This window comes from Lolium perenne, chromosome 6 (genome assembly GCF_019359855.2).
Source record: "Lolium perenne isolate Kyuss_39 chromosome 6, Kyuss_2.0, whole genome shotgun sequence".
Lineage (NCBI taxonomy): Eukaryota > Viridiplantae > Streptophyta > Magnoliopsida > Poales > Poaceae > Lolium > Lolium perenne.
Genome location: NC_067249.2, coordinates 59,611,246 through 59,633,529, shown reverse-complemented (window position 1 = coordinate 59,633,529; position 22,284 = coordinate 59,611,246). Strand labels below are relative to the sequence as shown.

General features: G+C 47.2%; 2 protein-coding genes across 28 annotated transcripts; both read left to right on the top strand.

Annotated features, from left to right (window-relative positions):
* The first annotated feature begins 4,674 nt into the window (after window positions 1–4,674).
* On the top strand, window positions 4,675–21,077 carry LOC127308106 (uncharacterized). 27 transcript variants are annotated; one of them, XM_071821771.1, is made up of 20 exons: window positions 4,675–5,102; window positions 5,197–5,442; window positions 5,529–5,598; window positions 5,936–6,057; window positions 6,153–6,257; window positions 6,369–6,519; window positions 7,005–7,730; window positions 8,049–8,234; window positions 8,514–8,662; window positions 10,237–10,317; window positions 11,103–11,187; window positions 11,329–11,399; window positions 16,587–17,262; window positions 18,507–18,651; window positions 18,736–18,901; window positions 19,114–19,203; window positions 19,361–19,457; window positions 20,017–20,063; window positions 20,221–20,343; window positions 20,637–21,077. In XM_071821771.1, the coding sequence occupies exons 3-7, from the start codon at window positions 5,533–5,535 to the stop codon at window positions 7,176–7,178; spliced, it is 618 nt and encodes a 205-aa protein (XP_071677872.1). In that variant the 5' UTR covers window positions 4,675–5,102; window positions 5,197–5,442; window positions 5,529–5,532; the 3' UTR covers window positions 7,179–7,730; window positions 8,049–8,234; window positions 8,514–8,662; window positions 10,237–10,317; window positions 11,103–11,187; window positions 11,329–11,399; window positions 16,587–17,262; window positions 18,507–18,651; window positions 18,736–18,901; window positions 19,114–19,203; window positions 19,361–19,457; window positions 20,017–20,063; window positions 20,221–20,343; window positions 20,637–21,077. The 27 variants fall into 27 exon arrangements, with proteins under 27 accessions (XP_071677872.1, XP_071677873.1, XP_071677864.1 ...); XM_071821772.1 differs by having other exon boundaries at window positions 20,017–20,120; XM_071821763.1 differs by having other exon boundaries at window positions 4,675–4,870; window positions 4,985–5,102; window positions 20,017–21,077.
* Window positions 13,793–16,518, top strand: LOC139832166 (glycosyltransferase family 92 protein Os08g0121900-like). The gene has a single exon (XM_071821752.1). The coding sequence runs from the start codon at window positions 14,663–14,665 to the stop codon at window positions 16,415–16,417; it is 1,755 nt and encodes a 584-aa protein (XP_071677853.1). The 5' UTR covers window positions 13,793–14,662; the 3' UTR covers window positions 16,418–16,518.
* Window positions 21,078–22,284: the final 1,207 nt, after the last annotated feature.

Here is a 22,284-nt window from a genome sequence, read left to right as displayed (position 1 = left end):
TCTTCACATTCTTCAGCTTTTTCTAGTAGTCTGTCAAGATTGCTATTTGCTCTAACCCTCTGGTTCCAAGCCCTGTCAACCCTTTCCAGGAAACCTTCTTCCTTTATCCAACTTTTCTCAAACCTGAACACATTCTTGTTTTTTGGTTTGTTCTCCATAGTATCAAGAATGAGAGGATTGTGATCAGAAACCTCTCTATTCAACTTATGCACAGTAGTCAAGGGAAAAAGACTTTCCCAAGTATCACTCATAAGGAATCTATCCAACTTCTCCAGAGGGGGGGCACTCTGATTATTTGTCCAAGTGTACTAACTACCAGACATATGGATCTCTCTGAGAGAATAGGTATTGATAATAGCATTGAACATATCTGACCACCTATTGTTTCTCATCCCTTTGTTTTTTTCAGAAGAAAATCTTATAATGTTGAAGTCACCACCAATGAGTAAAGGGAGTCTCTGATCACTGCAAACCATACCCAGTTATGTCAGAAAATCTTCTTTGTCATTCAACTGAGCAGCACCATACACAATCACAAAAACCCAGTTCATACAAAGCTTCAAATCATGCAAGGTAACTTTGATAAAGAATTTTCCAACAACAGTATCAATAATGGAAAATCTGGATAGCCTAAAACCACCCAGAATTCCACCACTTATGCCAATGGAGCTAATCCATTTCCAATCAAATTGCCCTTGTGGATCAATAGTCCTGAAAAAAGCAGGAGAATAATTCTTCTTGATAGTTTCCTGTAACCCTAGGAAATCCACATCTTGCTCCCTGATAAAATCAGACAAAAAGCTACTCATGCCTTTCTTCCCCACCCCTCTGCAATTAAGAGAGACTCCTATCATAAATATTTTAGGTTTTTTTTCCTGCATCTGGGTCCAGTAACAATGTCACTCAAAGGGTGCACATTGTTGACTTTTCCCTGGGCAGCACATGATTTTGATTGTGCTCCCACAAAAGAGCCACCTGATTTTGCTGGTGTCTCCCTCCATCTCCCAGTTCTGCCACCACTTTTCCTTTTTTCCTCGCTTCTTCTGGATATCACAGGAGTGAAATCATCTTCATCAATATCTTGTTCTCTCCCAAAACCCAACAAAAGAATTCTCTCAGGTTCTGAGTCAGACTCAATCTCCTGATTACTTTGAACAATAGCAATTGCATGTCTAGCTTGTTCAAGATCTTTTAAGTAATTAATTTTTTCCATATACAAGGAAACTGGATTGACCCCAATTTCAAGGGCCCTGTTATGAATAATATCATCATCAAGTAAAGCAAAAGAGTTATGAGAAGTAAGATTGGTACCTGAAACATCTCTTGCAGCTTGATGTAGAGAGACATTATTACCAGCATCAACATTAGATTCCACATCAGTAGGATTATCCACTTGGGACAAAGGATCTTCTTGTGCGCCATCAATCTCAATTTGAGAACCAAGGATGTGACAATCAACCGCCATCCTTTCTTGAAGAGTAGGTGGAGCTAGTGCCATTATCCCCTATCCAGGATTTATATATCTCACAGAGGTTGTAGCACTATCAGACTCAGTGGAATCATAATCAACCTGTTCCTCAGACACATCTTCTTCATTGACTGCTTCCAGGATGGGACCCAACTCTTTTCTGTATTGCTTCTGAATAGTGAAAGCTTTATCACTGCCTGATTTTACCAGAGTATGCAGGAACTGTGTGTAAGAAAGAGAGGCAGATGCACGAGAGGATGCTTGCCCAGGTGATAGAACTGAAGGAGCAAAGGCTTTAGTTACAGACTTGTGCACCTCAGACAACACAACGTTGTTACCACTGTTATCCTGAAGGGGAATGGAGCTGATAGAGTCCACATTCATCTCACTGTCAGACTTGTCCTGAATTTCTCTTTCAAACAATTTCCTTTTGCCATTATCTCTGCCAGAAGCAACATAAATAGCTGCAGCAGTTTGCCTGGTTAAAGCATTGTTTCTATCAGAGTTATTGGTTATCCTGGGAGGAGCAGATTGAGAACCTGCATCAGAATCATTCCTACCAGTTCTTTGTCTTTTTGGTGTCCCATGGTCACCCTCCCCACCTTGATTAGCATCAGCAACCATAATTCTAGTACCAGGAGTAGGAGTAGGTTCACACAGCTCTCTAGTATACCGAAGTTCATAAAAACCTCCTTCCATCTCCCCAATTCTTGTATTAGGAACCAGAGATAAATCCCGACTTCCAATTTTAACTCTGACATATGAGAAGTTCCTGAGACTTTTTTTGTCAAGAGCCAAAGGTTTACCTAGCAGACTGGCAGCATAAAAAATAGTGGATCTACATCTGAAATTCATGGGAATCCCTTTCACCCGAAACCAAGCTTCATCCATCCTAGATACTGGTTGGATATCACCAACCCATTTTTCCAGAGAAATGATAGCACCAGGAACGGTCTTCATGAAGAGTTTGCCAAAATGTGCAAGCTCATCAATGGCTTTAGCAGAGGGGAATCTTGTTCTGAACTAAGTGGGAGAGACCTCCTTTGCAAAAAAACCTCCAATTTATCTTCATAGACTCAGCCCACACATTAAACTCATGTTCAATGTTTCTGCTGTTTACTTCACCCTTTTCAACAGAAATATGTGCATAATTCAGTTGCTCTATAGGTTGATTCTCCATAATAGGAACTGTGATAGAATAGAACCCAGGACCAAATTCTTCACTGCCATAAAAAGGTGCCTTGTAGTCCCATGGTTCTCTGTTCTGACATACTTCAAAATGATGTTCACCACAGCAATTCATGCAGGATCCTTTGAACTTAACGAATCTATTATCAGCAGCCCTAGCGATAGACACATTCAAGCCCGTAACCGGTGGTGGTACAGTACCCCACCGGCTCGAAGCGAAACAGAGGTACCGGGAACATTCAAGCTAGGCACAGATTGTTGTTGATTTAAACTAGGAACTGATTGATTTTGATCCAAACTAGCATCAACTCTATCAGACCCTGCAGCAGCAATCGAAGGTGGTATAGAAGAAGAGTTGTTCAGACTTACATCAACAGATCTGTGAAGATCTTCCCCATGAGAAGAGTCGCCAGGCAGCATCTCAGCTCGATGTGCCCAACGATCACGCGCATGAGCTTCATCTTCATTGCGCCGCTTGTCTGCCAGCGCCCTTTCGCGGGCCACACGCTCAGAGATGCGGGACGCCTCCCGACGATGATCTTCATCCAGGCGCCGATGCTCCTCCACACGGCGGCGCTCCTCAGCACGCAACCGCTCTTGATCTGCAACCCTTCTATCCTCTTCCCTGCGGCGTTCATCTTCAAGTCTCCATTCCGCATCACGGCGTCTCTCCTCTTCCCAACGACGCTGTTCATCACGCCGATCCGCCTCGGAACCATGTCGAGGACTATTGGCGAAGTAGTTCCTTGGCGGTGATCTGCTCGGTGGAGTGCGTCTAGGGCCACCATACCGTCGATCCATCGGTGGAGGTGACTACAACACATGCGCGAACGATGTACGGTCGCCGGTGATTACTCCAGACCAATTTTGTGGTGGATTTGGGGCGGGGATTGGGATCTGGGCGTGAGCAGGTGAGGAACGAAGATGACGGCACCCGTATGGTTGGATCTAGGGTTGATCCGAGGCGGAGAGGGAGCAGATAAGGGTCGGTCGTGCACAGTACTGGGCTGAGGCCCAGAGAGAGCAGAGGCCGCCATGGATCGGGCCAGACCTTGTCCAAAACCCAGTCGAACCACATCACAAACGCGGACGCAGGGCGGTTCGCGATGAAAATTGCGACGAGAAACGTCATCCAGCTGCGTCTCCGGCCCAATTTTAACCCACACACCATTAATCCATCGGCTCGAACCTCCATTGATCGAATCCAAACACACTTCGGGACCAATTTGATTCAAATTGTGATCAAGCACCGAAACCCTAGTTTCTGCAATCCTTACGAAGCCGGACTCCCGCACGATCCTGCCATCGGTGATCGAGATAAGAGCAGCCTTGTGTACCTGACACACCGGTTGATGATCGGAGGAGAGGACGGAGGAGGCGGAGGTAGCGACGGTGGCGGTGGTGGCGGCCGTGTTGGGGTCGCCCGTGTCGCCCGTGTCGCAGGAGCTCATCATTGGTTGTTCTTCTGGTCATAAGATCACCCATCCAAGGAGGATCTTATGCGCAAGGAGGATCTTATGCGCTAGGGTTCCTGCATGCGCAAGGAGGATCTCACGATGAGGGGCGGTGGCCTGGAGAGTAGTCCCGCCGGCATTGACGAGACTGGAGAGGAGGGCGCCGCCGGTGTCCGTTCCACTGGAAATCGGTGTGTCTGGCTGCCAGGCGGAGCCCACACTCGTTTTCAGACGTGCCGCGAGGTGCCGGCGCGCCCTTGACGACGGGGCCGACACGGGGTTGATTCTATTGGGCTAAAAAATTGGCCGGCGCCGTTTGAAGCACATCGGTGTGAGCTCATTTTCACTGTCAGCTCCAAAATTCTATCGGGACCGCTATCGGGAACGTCGGTGGAGATGCTGTTACATGGCCTGATTTTGAGGCGAGATACCTGGTGATTGATTCCAATTTTTCAAGGCCGTGTTACTGTAGCTTGCGACGAATCACGAAATTCGGGCCGATGTGCGGAAAGGAAGTACACCATCCGGCCCGATTTAGTTGATGTGACGCACGTTTTGCAAAAACCACCTCAACAAATTTCCGACAGAACTAGAAGTCCTCCCACTCTCTTCCTCTTGCTCCACTGGCTCGCTCTCACGCCGCTCAGCCGCCGCCCCGCCCACCTCCGCCCGAATCCTCCATCTTGCTTACCCCCGCTGGGCTGCCGCCGCCTTGCTCCCAGCGCTGGTGCCGCTTGCGAAGAAGTCGCCGCCGGGAAAGGTTGGATTTTTTCCGTCCTAGACATCGCCGCCGCCTTGCTTCTGTCCTGGCGTAAATGTCCGCGCCCGCCGCCGTCTCTGACTCTCCCTAGTCCCCCGCCCGAACCAAACTCAGAGCCGGAGAGTTGAACGGGAGGAGCCGCCGCATCAGCTTGTTCGCCATGTCGTCCAGGGGGATCGCGCGCGGCCGCCTCGCCGAGGAGCGAAGGGCCCGACGGAAGAACCACCACCACGTATGTCTCGATTTCATCCTCCCCCTTCTCCTGGTGTCCCTATCGTAGATGTCGCCTCGCCGACGGCTGATCTGTTTCCTCCTGGTCCTCGCAGGGCTTCGTCGCCAAGCCGGAGACGGTGACCGACGGCACGGTGAACCTCATCCGGAAAGCAAGCGTCCCGCGCCTCGCCGATCGATTGGTTGATTTATTGATAGTCTCGAATCCCCGGGAACACCCACCTACTGCTCCGCTCGCTTGATTTTGATGCAGTTTGCTTTCGATCCTGGTTAAGCTGCTTTGGTGTGGACCTTGTGAAGCTGCTCAAAAGGTTATGATTGTCCATCTAATGGGACCGTAGGTAATTCATCTATTGATTGATTTCTCGTGTTACTTGTACGTCTCATAAATATACTGGTCCTGAATGTGTTGAGGTCGGACCTGCAGGCGAATGGGGAAACTTGCAATCTTGGCTGCTGTGGAACGGCTACCACGAGTACGACAGCAAGGCTCCCCGGTAATCCTGTTAATTAACCTGCCAAGAGCCCCTTCTGCAGTTAACTGTTCTTGTAATCCTGCTAATTAACCTGCTAAATAGCCTCTTCTGCAGTTAACTGTTTCTGTAATCCATGAATAACTTTAGGACTGGGCCGTCACGTTAATTCCGGACAGAGAGCCACATGTGTTTTTAGATGCTTATAGAGACAAAATATAAATGTATGTAACTTGTGCAGCTCAAGTTGGATTTCCAGTTTATTTGCTATGCCGAAATGGATTTCATCTTAGTTTCCTTTGTCTTATAGCATCAAGAACTGCTATCTGATGCAATGTATGTATTCTTAATCAACATGCAGGACCTGGTTCATGAATCAATGGAATTATCGGGGCAGATGACTGAACAACAACTCAATGGCTCAAGTAATATCTGTTGTGATGGAACGAAGGTTTCCTCAAGTAGTGATAAATGCCAACAAAGGTCATCATCCCAGAGATCTCAGTGTATTGGTGACTCAGTTTTTGTTCATCTCACTGACAAATCAACTTATTTCTGTCCTTACCTTTTTGTGGCAGGCCAACTCTTCCAAGCAAGCCACAGCCAGCAGCTAACACTCAGAGAACCAATGCTTCCAGCAAAACAGCAGCAGGCAACAAGAAACCTCTAAAAAGATCTATCTGGTACTTCCTCTTATCTAGCTAATCACTTTATTTGCAACAAATCTCTTCTCCTTCGAAGACTTACCGTGCTAATTAATCATGATCTCGTTGTGTTTTTGTCTTGGGATCTAGCCATGAAGTTCGCCAAGGAGTACCAGAAGCATATGACCGGCATGGAGGAAGATCTGCAAGCTCTGGGGCTGGAGCGCCTCAAAGAAATGATCAAGAAATACCTGCTCCCCACAGGGCCTCGGCGACGAGAGAGACGTCGCCGTCCCAGGAGGTAGCCAGTGCTCCGGGCTAGCCTATATGGTAAATAGCCATGTTAACCTACTCTGGATTCTGTCGTCGCTTAGGTGTTGGCACAAGGAGCAGTCAAGAACTTGGTTGAACATTTTCCCCTTATTTTGGACAATCAAATCGGGAATGAACTCAACCTAAGTGGATCTTGGCATTGGATTCACATTTCATTTTGCGTGTTTAGCTCGTAAATTAACCTATGTTTGGCTTACAGTGCTGAACCTAGCCATCACTATGATCCCTGACAACAATAGGGCTTTATAAAGTTCCAATTATGCTGATTACCCTGCATATGTTGTCTTCTTTTAAATCCTCTTATATCGTACTGTCAAAAAAATGCTTATTGTGACATCAAACGTATATGTGAAAACGATTGGGGGTTGATAACACTGTCTATGAAGAATTAATTTCATGTGGACTGGAACTAGAGAGATTTGTAAGGTTCAATGATCTATATCTCAATTGCAGATAAACTACATTCCTCGGCCGGCACCCGCCAGAAGTACCTACAATCCGAGGAGCACAGGATGCCGTGCTGGTTACAGAGCAGACTTGCAATGCACCCGGTTTAGGAACAACATGCCCGTTCTGTTGATGATGTATCTAGATGGCGTGGTGGTCGCGGTGGGGGCCAATGGGTGAGGCAGAGTGGGCAACGAGGATCTGCTAGATGCGGGGGACGGCCAGCGGGGGAGCTCGCCTCTGCTCCCTGGAGGCCCCGCCTCCTCTGGTCCTGGAGCGGTCGCGGATGGCCGGCGGGGTGCAGGATCACCGTATACGTCGAGCACGCGAGCCCAGCTCCGGCGCGGCGCCGGACGGGGACGGAGCTCCGGCGCGGGTTGTGGACGCCGGGGTCAAAGATGGATTTTGATTTGAGGACCACGTTTGAGAAGAATAGAACTCGCGAGGGGGTTTTCACAAAATGATAGTTGTGCATGGGCCGAGTCATCTAAATCGGGCCGGAGGGAGTAGAAAAAGTACAGCTCGGTGGAGGAGAAGGAGGAGGTGGCCATGGAGGAATGGAAGTGGAAGACGTGCGTGTTCGCCATCACATTGGGCATGCCGGTTCCCCTGCTGCTGGTGGTCAACATGTGCTGGAGCGCCATTACCGCCGCCCTCGCGCTCGTCCTCCTCGACTTCAAGAATGTCCGATCATGCCTCGAGAAGTTAACTAATCAATTGCTTCTGCTTCAGGTGTATATCTTTCTGTCTGCAGTTGAATTGAATTTAAGATTAGCCACACATGTGCAGATTTTACTCTTGTTTACATCATGTTAAGAAAAAAAAAAGTTAGAATATGTACTATAGCAGATCAAATTTTCCACTGTGCTCTTTCTGACACTAAAATCCACACTCCAATTACCAGTTGCATCTCATAGTAGTTAAAATTGATTGAAATCTTAACATATCGGTCTAACCAGTGGTTAGTTGCAATCCAGAGATGGTAGTTCGGTGGTGTTTATCTGTACCCTATTGTTGCTTACTGTGGCGTTGCTGGCAAACAAATTTCAGGTCTCATACCCACTGCTGCGGGGTGTTCATCACCGTCGACGGCTTCAGTAAGACCAGCACTCCGAGCACATTCTGGGAGTTCATGCCTTCATGGAGCCCTATGCGCGCATCAACACGCTGACCGGGTAGTCATCCTTTTGTTGGGGATCCTTTTCCTCTCTAGCGTGGCGTCGGATATCCCTACTGGTTAGTTCTTGTCCCTCCCCATTGCTTAAAAAGCATACCCCACTGTAGCTCAGCTTGTCAGGTGATATAATTTAGCTTGGATTGGCCGTGTTATCAAGTCTGAAGCTATTATAGATTGGTAGCAACACTGTCAGGTCCAGAACTTCTTTCGGACCAGCCAATCATTAGAAAGAACATTAACAGTTGAACATTTCTTTTCCAAGTCATAATTCATAACTCATGTGTGTCAATATATGCACCACTTATCTGACATACAGAATGCTCTGTATTTTGCTTCAGTCCTGCTACTCGGTGCGCGGGTGGCAGCCTCGGTAGCGAGATCTCCCCAGAGTGGAGACCAACATGTGGCTGCTCCTGGCCTGGGTGAGCTCGGTGGCTGGCAGCCTCTCACTCCTGGGCTCGGCGGCCAACCTAATCGTTGGGTCGAGGTAATTTTGCAACTTCCCTTCTCTTGTGTTATTGCTGAAAACTTGTGCATGTTTTAAGATCACACTGCTTTTTTTTTTCTTGAGTGATCCAAGTCTTTGAAGGTCCTTGAGTTTATGGTTTTAACTAAGTTGTGGTTATCAGATCACCTAGTTGCTTCACAGTGCACATTTAGTTACTTTTAAGCATGTTCTGAGTTGCGGGACGCACTACATGTACGTAGTTGTTTCAGAGTGCTCAATTAGTTGCTTTTTTAGCATGTTCCAAGTTGCTGGACGCACAACATGTTATTTTACAGTGTGCATTTAGTTGCTTTTTAGCATGTTAAAAGTTTGTGCACACACTATATGTAGCTGTTTTGCAGTGAATATGTAGTTGCTTTAACCAGGGTTAGTTGCTTGTCCCATTTTATTTAGTTTCTTTAGTGTTCCCTCTTAAGTTGCCTTTTCATGCATTATTTACAGGTGGAACTGACATTAGTGGAAGAACTGACATTTGTTGCGGGTCACCATATAGGATGAGTTTTAGTTTGAGGGTTATCCCTATGGATGAGTTCAGCCCGACAACGCACAACTAGATTAATTGCGGGTAGAACTGACATTAGTTGCAGGCATCCTATAGGATGACTGATTTGCAGTTGAGGGGTATCCTATAGATGAGTTTAGCCCGACAACACGAAACTCGATTAGGTGTAGTCAGAACTGACATTAGTTGCAGGAAAAACCGACTTTAGTTGGAGGCATCCAATAGGATGAGTTGCACTTGAGGGGTATTTATGGATGAGTTTACCCCAACAACACTGAACTAGATAAGTTGCTTGCAGAATTGACATTAGTTGCAGGCATCCTATAGGATGAGCTGTAGTTGAGGGGTATTCCTACAGATGTGTTCAGACTGAGAAGACGGAAGTACATTAGGTGCAGGCGGAACTGACATTAGTTGCTGGCAGAACTGACTTTAGTTGCAGACATCATATAAGATGAGTTGTAGTTGAGGGGTAGTCCTATAGATGTGTTCAGACCAAGAAGACGGAACTAGATTAGTTGCAGGCGGAACTGACATTAGTTGCTGGCAGATCTGACTTTAGTTGCAGGCATCATATAAGATGAGTTGTAGTTGCGGGGGTATTCTTATAGATGAGTTCAGACCAAAAAAGGTGAGAATTTCCAAGCCCTGGTAACCTGATTTGTAGCAGCACGCAATGGGAATGGAGTTAAGAGTACTGATTCATGTGAAAACATGGACATTTGCTGAGAATATGAAGTAAATTTGGACTTATTGAACTGAATTGCTATGAACATTTGTGATTTAAGAAAAATGATGATATTGTGGTGGTTTAGTTTGAAATGTTATCCTCAGATATGTAGGTTAATGCCTTTTGTAGTTATGCTGATGCGTTGTGCAATTCTCCTTGTTGTTATGTGTCCTATGGGTTAAATCATATTTTTGATTAGCTGAAATCTGTAGGTGGTTTGTGGCATTGGTGTTATTTTATACATTACCTTCTGTTTTATTACAACCCCTTCTATTTGCTGAATTGTGGAGATGGCTAACATCGTTAGTTCATGATATGTAGGTTTGGGCCATACTTCTGTCAACCAATTATTGCTGGGCTAGGATAAAACGATCGGCCATTTATAGACTGCATTGGTGCCAAGTATGTATAAGGTCCCGTCTTCTCAATATTCCATTTGATTTGGATATGTCTGTGTGCTATGTTGCATCCAGATACTTCCAGTTCCATATACATGATTTCCAATGGGCATGTGTATGATACTGAAGAGTATTCTCTTTATCAGCTTTGGCTCAGTCATAATCCTCACACGTATTTAATCAGTGGTTAAGATGGATTATTTGTCAATTGCCATCCATTTGCTCCTTATTTCTATTAAATTACTCCACGAACTAAAATATGGCAATGATAACTGTAAGATGTATGTAGAGTGCCTTCCCTGGAAAACATGGATATTAAACATTGAAGTTCATAAAACACCAAACTAGGGCATACAATGCACCAGGAACAAGTAAATGACTTAATATTGGCCTATATATTATAAGGCAAATGATTTGGAAGGGTTGTATTGTTTCAGGGCTGGCCAGGAGCCATACATACTGTCTTGTTAATGTAGATACTACCTCCGGTCTAAAATAAGTGTCTCATTTTGTCTAGATACTGATGCATCTAGACACATTTTAGTTATAGACACATCCGTATCTAGAAAAAGTTGAGACACTTATTTTAACACGGAGGGAGTACATGCCAATATCCATTTCCATCTGATCTGTACTTTCCTGGGACTGTAGTGCTTCATGCCATGTCTCTTGTAACGTGATAATATTGATTCTTGTGAACCCTAATGCTGGCTTCTTATTTAGCCAATATCCATTTGGAGTATTATATAGGTAGCAGGTAATCTGATCAAAAGTGCTTCCTTTATGCAGGGAACTGGCAAAGGATTCTGTTGTTTCCAGGCACTGCTTCGGATCATTACATGGTGCTCGTGAGTCCATGTATTAACCAGACATGGTCCGTTTACTTACTTGAGAACTGTGTACATCATGATATGTGATATCATAAAACTAATACTACCTTTTGTGGTTAGTAATTTCCGTTATCTGGTTTTGTACTGCAAATTTGACGATTTGTTCAAATTTTTGTTTGGTAAAGGAACCTGAAGAACTGTTTGGGATGATCTCGCAAGCATTGCTGTCTTCTGTTGACCGTGATTGCCTCATTGTGTAAGTTCCACATATCTTAAACTCCTACATATTACTATACCAAAAATATGCATGTGTCAAACTAAAGGACCTCCAGCACGAAAATGATTGTTTGTTCTGTTTTCGCCTCCTACCTTTGAAACATGCCACTGAAAGCACATGTGCCTGTGTATGCACTTTGTTACAGCACACCTTTGCAAATATTGATTGGAAGAACTTCATTTGATTGTCATGCGATCATTGCTCATGTGCTTCCGTTTGACCTGATGATACCTCCTGCCAGTATATGACATCATATGACCTCTATGATAGTTCGGACTGTTTGGTTCATGTTTCAAGGTTGCCACTCATTGCAAGTTAGCTATATCAGACCACTTAGGGTCATATACTTTTCGAATTGTGGTAAGATTGCTTTAGAGTAAGCCAACGTATTATCCACATTCTCTTGCATATTCTTGATGACCCAGCTCATGCATGTTTGACAAATAATGTGGGTACAAGAACGAAACATGCTGGGACATCTTCACTATTTTTGGATCACACCAACCTACCATTTACTATATAGTAACCCCAGCCCCAATATACCCATCACTTTCATTATGTCGTTACTGCATAGGAAACAAATTCTCCCACACAAATGCTGATCTTCGGTAGCATCAGCTGATCACTTTCATTGTGTCAACTTATAAAATGCTAAAAAGAAGATGATCTGTAATAGTCCGTGGCAGTCACCTGACATGTACAGCCATGCTCATGTAACTGCTTGAATCAATTCCTACAAGATTTTGACACGTCACACATAAAACTTACATTCCATTTTGATGTCTTGTTGCCCATGGGAGAGCTGGAGAAAGGAGGAGGAGAAGGCCCGGGAGCTGCAACGCCTGTGAGCTATAGAGGCCATGATGATCATGGTTTCGTGGCGACGGGATGATGTTCCTCCGGCCAGTCGAGCTTGACCTCATGGGCACGGTCGGTGTGGTGGCGCCTCTTGGTGTGCTCTGCTGGCGGTGTCAGCGGAAGCCGAGCAGCTATTCCGGTGCCACTTCTGCCGGCACCAGTTCTACAACACTCGGTGGGCACCACAACACGCCCGAGCGTGAGTGCACACTCGCAAGGCGCCACACGGCATGCCTCCGCCATCCACGGCGCAACGTTGCTGCGCGAGCTTCTGTGCTGTTTTCATTCATCAGACAACCAGACCACCCCGCACGGCGGTGGTTTGGAGCAAGGACCAAGGGGACGGCAGTGGTGGTGGCCACCGTGGTGATGGAGATAAGGTGCTGCCAAAGCTTGACCGACGAGATAGCACCAACGTCGCAAACGCCACCAGAGGCCGGCCACCACCAGGAATCGACCAACAGAGCTCACCGCCGACGAGGAACACCCAGAAAGAGCACTTCGAGAAACACCGCGGGTGCAAAACACCAAGGCTTTGCCGAGGAGGGCAGACCGGTGCCACCCGATCCAAGGATCTTGGGTTTTCACCCGGAGAACGTGGAGAAACCGCACCGCCACCACGACGCCTCCAAGAAGGGAACGGCGCCCGCAGACGCCACCGCTGTGACCTAGAAGGGCAAGGGTTTCCCCTGGCAGATACAGTTTACAAACCACACGGGGTAGCGACCGTCGCCCTCGCAACAGCCGTACCACCGTCACACCGCACGACTCGCCGGCACCACGCCGTCCCCACGGCCGAGGGAGCCGGCCAGCATCAGAGTCCCTGGCACGCCCGCCAACCAACAAGACTCCCACTGTTCAGGGCCGCCCCGGTATCCCACCCAAGCACCTGTCGACCTGGGGAAACCGCGGGACAACGCTGTGAGGCCACCGAACGCTCACCAAGGCGTAGGGCGGCCACCGCGCATCTGCACCATCGCCGCTAGATGGGAGGACACTCCACCTACAAAAGCGGTCACTTTCAGCACCCATGGCTGCAGGTGCCAACTGATCTGGGACAGATGTGGGCTCGAAGGGGCCTTGCCCCGGCCCAAAATCGAGGCGGCCCGGAGGACCGCTCTACCCACCACTGCGCCTGGACCTGGAGACCTCCAACCCGAGCCAGGCATGTGTTGCACCGCCGCCGGCCACAAACCCCGTCGCGTCGGTCCCCACCTGCATCACCTTTGACCGTCACCAGCGCGCCAGGGCCGAGGTCGTGCCGGCTGTCGTCGGTGTCACTCCGGGAAGTAGCTGACGCCACAAGCACCCCGGGAAAAGCTGTCTCCACGCAGACGCTGAAGCTTCGCGCCTAGCGCCTAGTACGATGCCCTCGCTGGCTGCGGAAGGCCCGCGCCGCCGCCACCGCGCGAGGGGGAAGCCCCCCCCCTCGCCGCGTGGGCTTTGCCCGGCGATGCCCTCCGGCGCGCCGAGGCGGAGGGAGGGAAAGGGGCTAAGGAGAGAGCGCCGCCGCCAGCTCGGTTGCTCGCTGGAGCGGCGCGAGAGCGCTAGGGTTTTATGATCGATACTTTATTCATCGTAACCAAAGCTATCACCAGCAGATTCAAAGTATTGTAAATCTAACTCTATCTTTTTAAACTTGTAATCCAACCTAACTCTATCTTTTTAATAATAATGAAATAAAATGCAAAAGCCCTTTGCTGTTTCTTGAAAAAAAAACATATCAGTCCTTAGATCTTTGTATTGGAGTTGAAGCTAAAGATTTCATGATATTTAATGAGTTATAAAAGGAATTCATATCATGAAAGCCAAGTATTGACGCGCAAAACCTGTGTTGGATTGTTTCGATAATAAAAAGGGAAGGATTTTGATGAGCATTTTTAATCCACAGCAAGAATCTAGAAATTATGCCAAGTATCGGGATGTATCCTTCCACGAATACGAGTTCGAGCCGGTTTGTGCGTATCGGGACGTATCCTTCCAGGAATACGAGATCCAGCTGGTTTGTGCGTATCGGGACGTATCCTTCCACGAATACGAGTTCGAGCCGGTTGGTGCGTATCTGGACGTATCCTTCCACTCCACGAATAGGAGATCGAGATCGAGCCGGTTGCTTCGTTGCGTCAAAGTAACGCGACCGATTTGATTTGAACCGACCCAAATTTGGACGGGTTTCGTTGCGTGAAAGTAAAGCAACCGGCCCGATTTCGATTCCAATTCCAATTCAGGTCCATATATTCTCAGAATTCCGGGACCCAGATCCAAACTCTGTCTCTGATTCCCCGAGCAACACAGCGCACGAAAACTCCCCGCGCGCGAGCGAAAACGCCCAGCTTTCCTCGAGCCGCCGCCCGCCGCCGTTCGCAAAGCCGCCGCCCGCCGCCATGCCGAGTCGTCGCCGCCGCAACCGCAAGCGCCTCCTCACCTGCGTCGGCGCAGCTTCGGTGGGCGCGCTGCTCTTTTTCGGCGCCCACTCCTCCAGCATCGGCCTCGGCGGCGGTACTCGGCCGCAGCAGCAGGACCAGCTCTTCCGGTCGCCGGGGCCACCGCCGCCGGAAACCCTAATGTCGATGCCGCGCCAGACGTCACAGGCCGATCTTTCCTTCGCGCGGCGCCTGTTGCCCAACCGCCACCACTCCCCGCCGCAACTCCGGGAGGATGCCGTCCTCCTCCCGGACCGGGAGGTTCTCGTCCTGTCCGCTGACCCTGCCGTGGGGAACGCCATGTGCGTCTTCCAGGGTGGGGCGTCCTCCCCGGCGCGCGCGCTCGGGAGGCTGCCGGGGCCCGGGCGCCACGCCTACCTCTGCCCCCTGCCCGGCTCAGAGCAGCCGCTCCAACCACCACCCCTGCTGCTTTCATCTTCCTCTTACTCCTCCTCGGCTGCTCCCCCTGCCACTGCCCCTGCCCCTGCCCCTGCCGCGGATTTCCACAAGTTGCTCAATTGGAACGACAGTCTCGTGTTTGATTCCGCCCCTCTCCCCGGAGGCGATCTTCTCCTCTTCGCCAAGGGCACGAACAGCCGCCAAGGGGTCATCAAGACTGCCACTTCCAACATCCAGTGCATCTACAGCAGAGACTCCGATGGCACGGTGGCCTCCTCCCCCGCCACCACTTCAGCCCAGCAGGTGATCAGGTGCCCCCCTCCACCGGCTCCTTTAAGTTCCAGCAACCTCCATGTCACCGTAGCCCTCAACGGCCAGGAGCCTTTACCCTCACTTGCCACCTACGATCCACAAAACACTGCCTTGCCTGTGACACCTGAAAGGAAATCGATCTGTGCCTGCACCATGGTTCGAAATGTCGCCAAGTTTCTGCCTGAGTGGGTGAGGTACCATGCAGCAGTGGGTGTTGAGAAGTTCTTCCTATACGACAATGCAAGCGAGGATGACCTAGCAGGGCAGGTCTCTAGTTTGAACTCTGCTGGCATTGATGTCTCCACCGTGGCCTGGCCCTGGACCAAAACGCAGGAAGCAGGGCTTTCTCATTGCGCAGCCACGAATCAACCTTCCTGCGAATGGATGGCATTCATGGACGTTGATGAATTCATTTTTTCACCAAACTGGAACGAGGTCGAGAAGCCTTCGAAATCGTTGCTTGACTCGGTTGTTTCCGTTGATCCGGAGGTTGGCCAAATATTCCTCCCCTGCTACGATTTTGGTCCTTCTGGCCAAACAGCACATCCGCAGGAAGGGGTGTGCCAAGGCTACACCTGCCGGCTGACGAGAGCTGAGCGTCACAAATCATTGGTTCGCCTTGATGCGGTGGCAGATTCGCTTGCAAATTCTGTACACCATTTTACACTAAAGTCTGGTTTCCACAAAATGTGGACTACTTTGGCTCGCATAAACCACTACAAGTATCAGGCTTGGACGGAATTCAAATCCAAATTCAAACGACGCGTGTCAGCATTCGTGGCAGATTGGACAGATCCTGTTAACCTGCAATCCCATGACCGGGCCCCCGGGCTGGGAGTTGATCCTGTCGAACCAGTTGGCTGGGCGGAGAGCTTTTGCGAGCTTAAGGATTATACCATGAAGAAACTAAGTGAGAAGTGGTTCGGAATTGGGTCTGGAGGCCGTGGAGGAATAACAGAGTTCAACTCTAACGGTGACATTGCTCCCTCCCCCTCTCTTCCATAGCTTATAGTAGTAATATAAAATAACTAAAGCTAGTATATAAAAAATAGTCAACTTGCCAAAAAAATAAAAAATATAGCCCTTAACTCAAAGAATCAAGGCATGCCATGTTTACTGTTTATACCTGCATATTACAAATGTCATTACTAACATCAGTATGTTTTCCTTGCAGTTTTCTCAGCTATTCACTGTCAGACAGTAATCTGCACTAGTTTAGGATTTCTGGCCAATGATGATATATTCTGGTTACCTTTTGGTTTTATTGTTTTTTGCCATGCTCCTTTTGCTGAAAGTGTAAAATCCATAAGGCAGACACATCAGGAATTCGTTTCTCTTTCGACTTTACTTGGTTCAAATGATTAAAAGCAATCAATCTGAGGCGGATCAAAAGTTTGCATGGTCTCTTCGGTGCAGATGATATATATGAATTAATCTAAGGCCTTCTTTTTTCCTGGATGTTCTTTTCTGGTGCAAAGGATGTGCATGAGTCCATCTGAAACTCATCGACTGGTTGAGCCTTGTGCAGCATAAAATCTGAGGCCAGATGTAGCTTAGCTCTTTTTTGTTTCACTTTTGTTGTTTGGGGTTCAGTGCTTGGTTCTCTAGCTTTTCTTTTGACTGCATGGTAGTTTCTGGTTTTGCATGAGGTTATTATTGTTTTTCACATGTTATTGGCATGCTTCTGTTCGGTTGGCGTCACCTGTTCTTCTGGGTGCAGGTACGGTACATTTGGGATTTTGAGTGTTCAGTTTTTGTTCTTATTCTGATTTTTGATCTCTTGACTCTTTATTTTGCAGTTGTAGTTTGGTGGGTGTCGGTGGCTGCTGCTGCCGAATACCGGTATTTTGGTGAGCTATTTCTTTTTTTAGATGTCTTGGTTGTTCTTCAATATTTTATGATGGGAAGTGCTGGGCGTCCCCCGGGGGATTAGAAATCTAATCCCCCGGGTCCCCAACCGTCTGATCTGTTGATCTGGAATGTTTTCGGCCGTCAGATTAAACCAACCAGCCCTCTCTCCCACTTTTGCTACCATGATGTACCAAAGTAGCAAAAAACGCTTTAATTGTAGCAAAATTTATTTTCACCTAAAAACACAGAACTCGCCGGAGACTCGCCGGAGATGTCGCCGGAGACCCACAGGAGACCCACCGGAGACTTAGTAGCAAAAAATATATGCTATAGTAGCAAATACACACAAAGATTGTAGCAACTTTGTTTTGCTATTGTAGCAAAACCGACCTCATCGAAGTCTCGCCGGAGACCTCGCCGGAGAACTTGTAGCAAAAAACGTATACTATTATAGCTAAAACCTAGAACAAATGTAGCAAAACCTGATTCCGCCGGATACTCGCCGGAGACATAGTAGCAAAAAAAATATGGTATAGTAGCAAGAAAACAAAAATATTGTAGCAATTTTTTTTGCTATTGTAGCATCACGCCCCTGAGAAAAAAACGCCGAGGAGCCGTTAGCAGAAAGGCCGTTGACTTGCAGCTAGAGGGAAGGGGAAGAGGAGGATGACGACCATGGTTGGGGGAGCCGGAGGACGGAGAAAATCTCGCCACCACGTCACGGACGCCAGCAGCAGCAGCCGGAGCAGGTAGACGCGACGAGCTCTGCTCGGTGGCGCGCAGTTCAAGCTCCGTGGGATCCCCATGGCAGCGCGGCGGCGCGCGCAGTTCAGCATGGCTGCCCCACGGCAGAGGTGGCAGATTCCGGCGGATCTCCTTGCCGGAGTCCTCCGCGGCGGCGAGAAGCGGGAGCGGCGGCCAGCGACCAGCGGCGACCGGCCGGGGAGGAGCGGGAGCGGCGGACAGTGGCCTGCTGCGGAGTTGACCGACGGCGTCACGTGCAGACGCGGCTCCAGGCGAAGGCGGATCTTGGCCGCGCGCAGGGAAGCGAGGAAGAAGATGGACGGGATATTTTTCTGCCTTGGTTCAGCGGGACCCACCCATGTGCGCGTGGACCACAACGCACCGCGTGCCTGGCAGGACCCGGAGGATTTGATAAGTAATCGTCCGGGGGAACACCAGCTTTTCCCTTTTATGATTGGAGTTTTTTGCGGTTTCTGATGGATTACAATTTTCCCCCGAGGTCCCACCATCCAAGGAGCTCCAGGCGCGTGTTAAAAGGACCTCGCCATTGCTCGTCTTTCCTGATTGCCTGGCAGGATATGTAGCTACCTTTTCTTCGGCAACATGGCATGGACTGCAGGGATCTTCTCTGGTTGTTTGGTTAGGTTTGCAACTGACTTTTCTCCAATCTTTCTGGGAGAATTGCACATTCTTTTCTTCCCTATTTCTCTGATTTGTTCTTTCTGCAGTTTTATTTCTTGGTTGTTTGTGATTGGGAGGAACTGCTATTGTCAGAGAGAGAGGTGTCACCAGTCACCCCCTGCGTTTCTTTGTTCAGCCCTCAGTACACAGGCAAAACTCGGTTATTGTGGATCCTAACCTTGGGCTAACCTCTCTCCTACTCTTGCTCCTTATGTGCGTGTCCTCACTTATTCTTCAGTTTGTTACCTTGCAGCCAGTATTATATTAAGTAGGGGTACTCTAGTTCTTCGACCCCATGCTTTCTAGTTGCTTAGTGAAAAACTCAACAAAACAAATTCAAGTTGACCCGTTCAAAGTTGTATTGTTAATGTTGACAGTATGCCAAGGTCCATTCCCATCTGGTCTCTACTTTCCTTGAACTGCAGTGATTCATGGCAAGTCTCTGGAAACATGATGATATTAATTCTTGTGAACCCTAATGGTGGCTTCTTGTCTGGCTATTATATCTGTAGCAGGTAATCTGATCAAAAGTTCCTTTATGCAGGGAACTGACAAAAGATTTTGTGGTTTCTGATCAAAAGTTCCTTTTTGCCAGTTCAATAGTAATTTCTGTTATCTGCTTTTGCACTGTAAATTTGACAACTTCTTTGTTCAAATTTGTATTTGGTAAAGGAACCTGAAGAACTAGTTGAGGCAATCTCACACAAGCATCACTATCTTCTGTTGGCCATGATTGGCTTGGTGGCGGGGGAGGTTATGTTCTCAGTGGGTAAGTTCCACATGTCTCTCAATCTATATTATACCAAAAATATGTATGTGAGTATGTGACCATCTTTCTCTGCTGCCTGACTAATGCTATTCATTATTTGGGCACTCGGTCTGCAAAAGTACGCTGAAAATGCTAATCCCCTCAACAAGTTTATTCGAACATCATGTTTTGTTGAACCAACACAATTTTGTTATTATTCATCATAGCATTATCTACCGTGATATATGAATTAATCCGAGGCCTATTTTTTTCTTGCATGTTCTCTTCTGGTGCAAATGATGTGCATGAATTAATCTGAAACTCATCAGCTGGTAGAGCTTCATGAAGCATAAAATCTGAGGCGTCTTAGCTCTGATTAATTCATGAATTTATCAGGGGATTAGGGATATGAAGTTACCTAACATACTTTTAGATTCAGACCTCAATGCCATGGTAATGGTATGACTATATTTTAATTATAGTCAGTAAGAATAGTACTGTTGACCATAACTCGTATACCACTTGAAGAAAAAGAAAAAGAAAAAAGAAAACAGTTCATGTATCATTTATTGGTGTGCAGATTTTCGGATTTTGGCCTTGCAGTTATAGGTGTAAATCACAGCAAAGGTAATCTGAAGCTTCCCTGAACTTTGGGCTATCTTGCTCCTCAGTACTTATCATATGGTCTGTCCTTCTTTTCTTCTTGTTCTTCATCTGCAATCTACTTTCTACTGTAAACGTTGATGATGTCCTATTTTGTTACGTGCAACTATATTCAATACAGGGAAGTTGATTGAGAAGAGCGATTTATATGTATGTGCTGGGTGTAGTGCTTCTGGAGCTTTTATTGCGAAGGAGGCCAATTGAGAAGATGGCACCATCTCAATGCCAATCAATTGTTGCATGGGTATTCTAAAAATTAGCTAGAACTGGTCCAGTTAAGCAGTGTTCACTTTCAGCATGCATAGATTATTTCTGATTTCACCACCTGAATCTGGGCAATTTGCATTTGCCCATTCCATTAGCATATGACACATTTGATATCAAATGCAGGCCATGCCTAAGCTAATTGACAGATCAAAGCTCCCAACCATACATAATTGACCCTGTGATGAAGAACAGGATGGACCTGAAGCACTTGTACCAAGTACTACTCACAATCAACATTAGCTCATAATTGTTTCTTTCATTTGTTTTCAGGTTACTGCACTGGCTGTGCTCTGTGTGCAGCCAGAACCAAGTTACAGGCCACTAATCACAGATGTACTCATATGTCAAGCTGGCTTCTTGGAGTAGCACATTGCTTCCTGTCGAATACTTGTCCCTCTGCAGCTGCAGCTGGTGGTCACATGTCTTCATGGCCTGAGGTTGCTCCCAGTGGCGGACGCCTCAGAGGGGCTTGCTACCGGTGCGAGGGTCGCTCGATTTGCTGTTGCTATGATGCTATCAATGGCGCTAGGCTGTTAGGGTTCTTGTGCTAGTTCAGTGTAGTAGTGTTGTTTTTTTCTCTTTTGATTGCTTGATCTTTGTTCTGCTTTGTAAGAGGACTTCCTCAACACCTTGTATCGTCTGACCGAGCTGGCTTTATTAATTTAAAGCTGGGCTGCAAAGCCTTCTATCTAAAATAACAGATGTACTCCACTCTCTGGTTCCCTTGGTGCCCATGAAGCTCTCGGAGGGACACTGAGGGTCACCGAGGAAATCTCGCATGTCACAACATCGTTCTCTCTGCTGAGAAAAATAAAATAAAAGGAGAGAGATATGATCAGTACATGGCAATGCAATGGTGTCACACCGTCCAAATGTTCAGATAACTTGTGATGTTGTGTGAAGGTTATTGTTTCTCGCTCCAGTTGCCTTCCTTGGTGCTTGTCTGAGGATCCAACATATGCTTGTTGGTTGGATTGATTAGTTTTTGCGTTTGCGGACAAGAGGAGCACACATGTGATCTTCATCACACATGCCATCTTCCTTGCTCTGAAAACTGCTGTATAGATTCATACGATGAAAACATATCTCCCCCCTAAATATAAATCTGACCTTGTCAGTGTGTGCTACATATTGTGATTTGCAGAAGTATCTAATTCATATGCTTGCTTTGATATTCGGAGCTCGATAACTTAGCTTTTCAAGATTGAATCATGATGTCAGTTGACAGGGAGTTCTTGTTCCCTTGTCCATACTCTTGTTTGTACTTGGCACTAAGTAGTAACGCATCATCAATCTCACAAGCAGGAACTGGTTTCTCTACAACTTGCAATTTGCTCGTCAACGGGCACAATTATTTTTTAGAATAATAGGGGTTAACCCCAGTTTCACTAATATGAAATCATAAGAGAAACAGTTTTAAAACATAAAGAGAAAACAAACCACCAGGGCTGGCCAGAGAAAAACTGTTCCAGCAAGTCTATCAGCTAGTAGCGTCTCTCAACATTTGAAGGTAAAATTAAACAGAAGAGATCGAAAAAAAAAAGTATCTGCTATATCTCGGGTTAAAAAATAATCGAGATATCACGCGCTTCTTGTACATAGAAGCTGACATCGGGAAAAAAAATCCAAGAAACCCATCAGCCAGCCGTGGAAAAAAATCCAAGAAAGGAAACAATTATCATTCAGAGAGGTTGACATGTGGGATCCATTTTGCAGTAGCGTCCTCAACGTTAACAAGATGGCAGGGGGTCTAAAGAAAAAAAAAACCAAGTAGCTAGAAATCACGGGTGAAAAAAAATCCAAGAAACGAAAGGTTTAATGTTCAGAGAGGATGACATATGGGACCCATGAGACAGCATGGTCCTCAACGTTTTAAAGACGGTAGGAGATCCAAAGAAAAAGGCAAGTAGCCCAAAAT

What these genes read in the sequence shown, in the direction of transcription:
- LOC127308106 (XM_071821763.1), top strand. Translation starts at nt 5,533, where the DNA reads ATGGGGAAACTTGCAATCTTGGCTGCTGTGGAACGGCTACCACGAGTA. An exon ending in AGTGATAAATGCCAACAAAG is followed by an intron (nt 6,058 to 6,152) that starts GTCATCATCCCA and finishes TTTTTGTGGCAG; the next exon opens with GCCAACTCTTCCAAGCAAGC. An exon ending in CCTCTAAAAAGATCTATCTG is followed by an intron (nt 6,258 to 6,368) that starts GTACTTCCTCTT and finishes CTTGGGATCTAG; the next exon opens with CCATGAAGTTCGCCAAGGAG.
- LOC139832166 (XM_071821752.1), top strand. Translation starts at nt 14,663, where the DNA reads ATGCCGAGTCGTCGCCGCCGCAACCGCAAGCGCCTCCTCACCTGCGTC.